The 6167-nt window shown below is 34.6% G+C and overlaps 1 protein-coding gene across 1 annotated transcript; it reads left to right on the top strand.

The window, feature by feature from the left end:
- Positions 1–951: 951 nt before the first annotated feature.
- On the top strand, positions 952–3071 carry LOC118062445 (uncharacterized). The gene is made up of 3 exons (XM_035076195.2): positions 952–1827; positions 2154–2297; positions 2430–3071. The coding sequence occupies exons 1-3, from the start codon at positions 1268–1270 to the stop codon at positions 2827–2829; spliced, it is 1104 nt and encodes a 367-aa protein (XP_034932086.1). The 5' UTR covers positions 952–1267; the 3' UTR covers positions 2830–3071.
- Positions 3072–6167: the final 3096 nt, after the last annotated feature.

Here is a 6167-nt window from a genome sequence, read left to right as displayed (position 1 = left end):
ATATTATAAATCATATATTGAAATCTCGTATAATAATTTAAACTTTTGAATTGAGATGATTTTTTGACATCATATTAAATTTTTAATTATAGTTAAATATTTTAGCAAAATATTTTTTATCTGGCAATGTTAAACAGTCTTGGAAGATATATTTTTATATTATGTTAGCAATATTAAAATTTGTTAATTTAATTTTAAAACGAAATAAAATATAATTATAAAACTTGGTTTGAGTGTTGATTTGATTTAAAATTTAGATAATTTATCAAGTCAACTAAATAGAGTCATTCTAAGTTCTGATTTTTTCAAAGAAAACTCTTTAAACAACAGTCTTTTGATTAAAAAAAAAAATGGAGTTTTTTCTATTATCTACAGTTCATTAGATTAACCTGCAAGGAGGTATCATTTATCCATTGAAAAAGCTATACGAAGAGCTAAAAAAAAACCCTATCAAAATAGCTATATGTGATGCTAGCCCCCCCCTCCCCCCATCTCTCTCTCTCTCTCTCTCTCTCTCTCTCTATATATATATATATATATATATATATATATATATATATTAAGAAAGCTATAAAATGAAAGGAGAATTTCAACTATTTTTTTTCTTTAATTTTTTTTAAAAGAATTACACTATTCAAAAATATTATACTGTTGGTATAGTGGTACATTTTCATCAAATTTTAATTTTTAAATTTTAAATTAATTTATTTTATATGTTTTTGTATCATTTTAGCATGTTAATATAAAAAATAAACTTGTTTTTTAAAAGATATAATTTTAATAAATTTTTAAATAAAAAAATTAAAAAATATTATATATTCAAGAAAAAAAAAACTCCAAAAAATAACTTCATAGATGTCATTTTCATCGAGAAACAGCAAAAGTAAAATTGTCATCTAAAAGTTATAAAAGGGAGTAAGGGCGAGAGAAACTAAAAAACCAAAGGCAGAGAGAGATCACATGCACACTGAGACCCTGTAAAACTTCTGCTCCAAATCCATTTTCAAAACCCACGTGTACCTAAGAAGTCGGTCTACCCGCAACCGGTGAAACCAGTCAAATTATCCGCGTCTGAAAATGTGGACCCCAATTGCGGTCCAGCTGCAATTAATGACAAACACCGTCCCCGGACCACAACTTCCGTACACAATCTAACCGGCAGATGCCGGTCACCTCAACAATGGGAAACCTCAATAATGTAAGCTGTTATACACGAAGTTGAAAGTCCATTCACACTTCCAAGTTAAATCATTTTTTATTTTCGGCGATGAATGAAATGAAGCAGAATCATAATATCAGTATTGTGCGCATAAATTCTGTGGAGAAGAGAGACGAGAAGAAAGAGTTAACAAGAACAGCATTAAAGACAGAGAATTTCAATATGGCAAATTCTGCATTCATTACACCACCACCAACAAGTGATATTGATCACATGCCTAATGTATTCTCTCCACCACCACCACCACCACCACCAAGTAGCATCTTTGACATGATACCATGTGATATTAGTACTGGTGGTGATCCAAAGGCGGGGTCTTTAGGATTTATGGACTTGCTTGATATCAACCAAGATTTTGGTGCTTCTGCTTTTTTATTTGATTGGTGTAATCAGAATCCGGTCGTGGGGTCTCCGCAGCAGCAACAGTCTTTTGTCCCTTCACCGGCATCAAGCGTACCGGAAACATCGGAGGTGTTGAATAACCCAGCAACTCCGAATTCATCAGCTTCTATCTCTTCCTCTTCGAATGAAGCAGGAGAGGATGCTTTCCAACAAGTTAAAGCTGGAGATCAAGAAGAAGAGCAGGATCAAGATAAGAACAAGAAACAGTAATTTTTTTCCTTTTCTTTTCCTTTTGCACTATAATATAATATTGGTGTTGTTTTTGTCTCCTTTTGCCTCGTTTGTTACCGTGAGTTTCTGGTTTTAGATTGGAACATGAAAGTAAAGAGTGATGAGTGATCTACTGAAAGGAAAATGAATTAAAAAGATGGGTTTTTCTTTACGTTGTACTGTTTTGTGCAATTTGATGCGGGGCTTTGTGGTTTGTTGTGATTCTTTTCCTCTTTTTCATTTTCTTTTCGTTTACTTTATTTCTTTGGCTTTTTTTCCCCTCTGAAAGCTCTGAGAGTGTAATACTGTGTTGTGGGTTTAGGTTAAAACCAAAAAAGAGGAGCCAAAAAAGGCTAAGAGAGCCGAGATTTGCTTTCATGACAAAGAGTGAAGTTGATCACCTAGATGATGGGTACAGGTGGAGGAAGTACGGCCAGAAAGCTGTGAAAAACAGTCCCTACCCAAGGTATAATTACAATCCCATCTTGCTCTTCTGATACGATGATACACAAAATCTTGTAACTTAGGTAGCAAGAAGTAATAAATATGCATCACCTTTTGTTGGGCGATGATGATGATAATATTGCTTTTCTTGCAGGAGTTATTATCGTTGCACTAGTGCAGGCTGTGGTGTGAAGAAGAGAGTGGAGAGATCTTCAGATGATCCATCTATTGTTGTTACGACATATGAAGGACAACACATACATCCAAGCCCAGTAATTAGAGGAAGTATTGGAATCCTGGCTGATTCTAGTCGTTTTGGTGCTGCAACGTCTTCTTTTGTTTTTCCGCAACCTCTGTACCAGCAAAAAGATGCTTCCATGTATAGCTCATCACCTTCTTTAAACTTTACTTCAAGTACTACTCGTTTTAGTCCTTCCTTTTCTCTTCAAGAGAGAAGGTTGGGGAGCCCACCTTCTTTGCTTAGAGACCATGGCCTTCTTCAGGATATTGTGCCCTCTCAGATGATCAGAAAGGAGTCTAAAGAGGAGTGGTAGGGTTTGGTGTTGGATATCGGTATGTAATTGAATTCTAACTTACTTATGGAGTTCTGTATTTATTTTTAGAAGATCCCACTTCACCGTTTACATGATATAGAACCTTATTGACATTTGAAAATGGTTAGCCTTGTAGCTTATATATGGAGGGGACTAGTTGATCTCTTAGATTAATTTCTTCTTTTGCTGTATTCTTTGTATCCAGATATTATAACAGTACGGAGATGTTGGGTTTTGCATCATCGTTGTTCTCTTTAGATATTCAATTTCTCTATATTCTTCCAGCACTTAATTACTAATTCTTCTTTCTTCTTCTTCTTCGTCTTCTTTTCTTTGGGTTGGTTGGTGCATTTACATTGATATGAGCAAAGGCTATATAGAAAATATATGCTGTCAGCATATTTAAGGTTAGGGTTTTTCACATTTAACAAATTATTTGGTTTGAACTCGTTTTCACCTAATTTGTATATTAAATCCTAGACTTTTCCCGGGAATGAGAAATCAAGGATGAACTTGATACATGTATGCGTAGCTCAATAAGGTTAATTAAAGATGCATTATTTGTGAAAATTATGGATAAATATTTTATCGCATTATATATCTTGTAACATGCATGGGGTGCAAAGTGTACCAACAACTTGATACCACTAATCGTGATGAATTATGGCCATTTCTTCCTCTTTAAGTTATATATACTCAGATTGAAAACTCGATCGAGGCATTGAATGATGATGTGAACATATATTGGCATGGGGATGGACTCTGTGGTTCTTGATTATTGAAGGACGGTGAAAGATTTTTGATGGGATACACACACACACACACACACACACAAACATTGCTGGAGATATCTTGGCTTTCGTATGAATATTGTTTTTGGAGGTGTGAAGTCTAGTCCATAATGCACTGTCTTTGCGAGGACTCTGGAATTCATTTTACATGCCGTCCTACAATTACTACTAGCTAGCGGCTAGCGGCCATCTTTTGTATCTAATTAATCTATGAGTGTAGGAGAAACAGTACTGTATGAAAGGCCAACTTCAACTTTTACACTATCTCTTATCTTTATTTAACATCCAATGCTTTCAGAAATCACATGGGAAACACGCTTAGCATATGTAGTAAAATAACACGTACTCACATCCTAATTTATCTGTGCAGATATATAAACATGAATTATCAAACATGCGAGCAAGCACCCAAAAAAAAGAAAATTAAACACTTTTATTTGTGAGAATAAATACGTACAGGGCCTACAGGCCCAGCTAAATGTATGTACCCCTTATTAATACGTTGTTCAAGAAACAAGAATTTGCTTGTATATTAAGCATGGTTTCAGTTGCTTATACAGTGGAGAGAAGATTCAAACCTCGTGCTTTAGAAAATGGGATTATTTCTTGAAATTAAGTAGCTGGGCGCGCGTATATTGTTGACAACTTGTAAAAGTAAGGATAAGGTGACGTGGAATATTTTTTATTTGTCTAAAATGTCTTGTCATCCTTATTTCCTAACTAAGCCCTTGCTTAATCTGTTGAAGATTTTCATAAGCAACACCTTCAATTTCTCTCACACATATCTTAATCTACTTTTTTTTAGCAAAATATTTCTCAATCTTTTTAATATCATGATGTAAAATAGCTGGAAATGTTGCCATCCATTCACACCATACTACAAATCTCCATGACTACGGAGGTTTCAGGTTCCATCGATCGTGTGTGTGTGTGTGATCTGTAAAGCGGAAGCATATAGCAGAGGCCATGATCGCATGCTGGGAGGAACTGGGTGTCACCTAGAAATTGTGTAAAACCCTTGCTATCAATTTTTAGGAAAACTTTCGGAAGCATGATACGGTACGAGTATAGGAAGGTCACAAATAAATAAAATTACGATGGAACAGTGAGCATGATAAAGATTCTCATAATTTTTTCCACCATGATTTAGCAGTGAATATTCTTTCAATTAATGACAGGATGAAGTGTGTTTGCCTTTAAGCATCGTTAGAAAGTGGAAGAAAGGGAAAATCGCACCCATCGTGATTGTTCTCAGAAAAGAGGAGTGGAAAGCAAGAACTGTCCTATGTGATTAAAGCCCCAAGCTTTCTAGGCAGCCACTAATTATAAGCTTCATTTCAACTTGTAAACTCAATATATACAATTAATAACAACAAATTAAAACTTTCTATCCTCAACAGCTCAAGTGAAATATGATCACCTGAAAAATCAACTGCGCAACACACGTATATATATATATGGTGGTTATAATGGTGTTTTTGGGTCATTAGTTAAAACGTATCCAATATCGCCAGTGGAATTTCAACTGCAAATCTTATGTAAAAATCTTGAAAATAAGGGGATAGAAAATAATTAAAAAAGATTCATACTCTATACATTATCAGCAAGAAAATAGATTTACATAATCTAATCATCGGGTTTCCATATTCATTTTACAACTATTATTTATTGCTCAACAAAAAAAAAAATAATGATATATATTTAGAGAATGTGCATATTCAATAAAGATTAAATTATATATATAGGGTTAGATAGATTTGATAATATTTATATTATATTCATTTGATGGATATATATAGATTTCAGATTAAAGTATCATTTCTATTAAAAGCACAAATCTATTTTAGAGAGGTGAAGAATTACAGGCAAATGAGTGGCGATATGGGCTCTTTTTTTTTTTTTGTCCTAGCTGACGCCATCCCATCTAGAAAGGAAGCCTAGTTTGTTATTGATATAGAGCCCGGTACTCAAGAAATTGATTATTTTGAGAGGCCCGATTACTAAACCCCAGTTCATTAGACAAGTGCCGATCTTGGAAATTCCTCTCCGACAGAAATCATGGGCTTTTTGAGTGTCCGGTCCAACTGACCTTGTTGCGTGCAAGGGTCCTGATGATCTTTGTTCTGCTTCTTAAAGACGACCAAGGGCGTCGCCCTTAGCGGACAGGCCCCGGTGATATTTGAAAACAGGGCGGAGGGGGGAAATAATTGCTTGGAAGAACCACCAACAAATGTAACACAAACACACAATAGAAAAAAAAAGGAAAGGAAATTTCAAACAATTACGAGTGAAGTGGGATTAAAATTTAGAAATTGAAAAAAAGCCAACATTGTATTTCAAAGTCTACTAGGTATTGCTGGGGGAAAAAAACTAGAATTATTTCGATGATTTTTTTTTTTAAAAAAAGGATAAAACTTAACCAAATGATCTCCCTCAACCATTATGGAAGTATCCCATTTACGACATTGCCTTCCATAAGTATGCCTACCAAAGAATGCTCAAGAACGAATTTGAAGGACGAACATTTCCCTTCAGTGACGCGGGAGA

This window comes from Populus alba, chromosome 8, assembly GCF_005239225.2.
Source record: "Populus alba chromosome 8, ASM523922v2, whole genome shotgun sequence".
Classification (NCBI taxonomy): domain Eukaryota; kingdom Viridiplantae; phylum Streptophyta; class Magnoliopsida; order Malpighiales; family Salicaceae; genus Populus; species Populus alba.
Note: the sequence above shows the minus strand (reverse complement) of the source record. Positions and strands in the feature narration are given on the sequence as shown.

What these genes read in the sequence shown, in the direction of transcription:
- LOC118062445 (XM_035076195.2), top strand. Translation starts at nt 1,268, where the DNA reads ATGAATGAAATGAAGCAGAATCATAATATCAGTATTGTGCGCATAAAT. An exon ending in CAAGATAAGAACAAGAAACA is followed by an intron (nt 1,828 to 2,153) that starts GTAATTTTTTTC and finishes TTGTGGGTTTAG; the next exon opens with GTTAAAACCAAAAAAGAGGA. An exon ending in AAAAACAGTCCCTACCCAAG is followed by an intron (nt 2,298 to 2,429) that starts GTATAATTACAA and finishes CTTTTCTTGCAG; the next exon opens with GAGTTATTATCGTTGCACTA.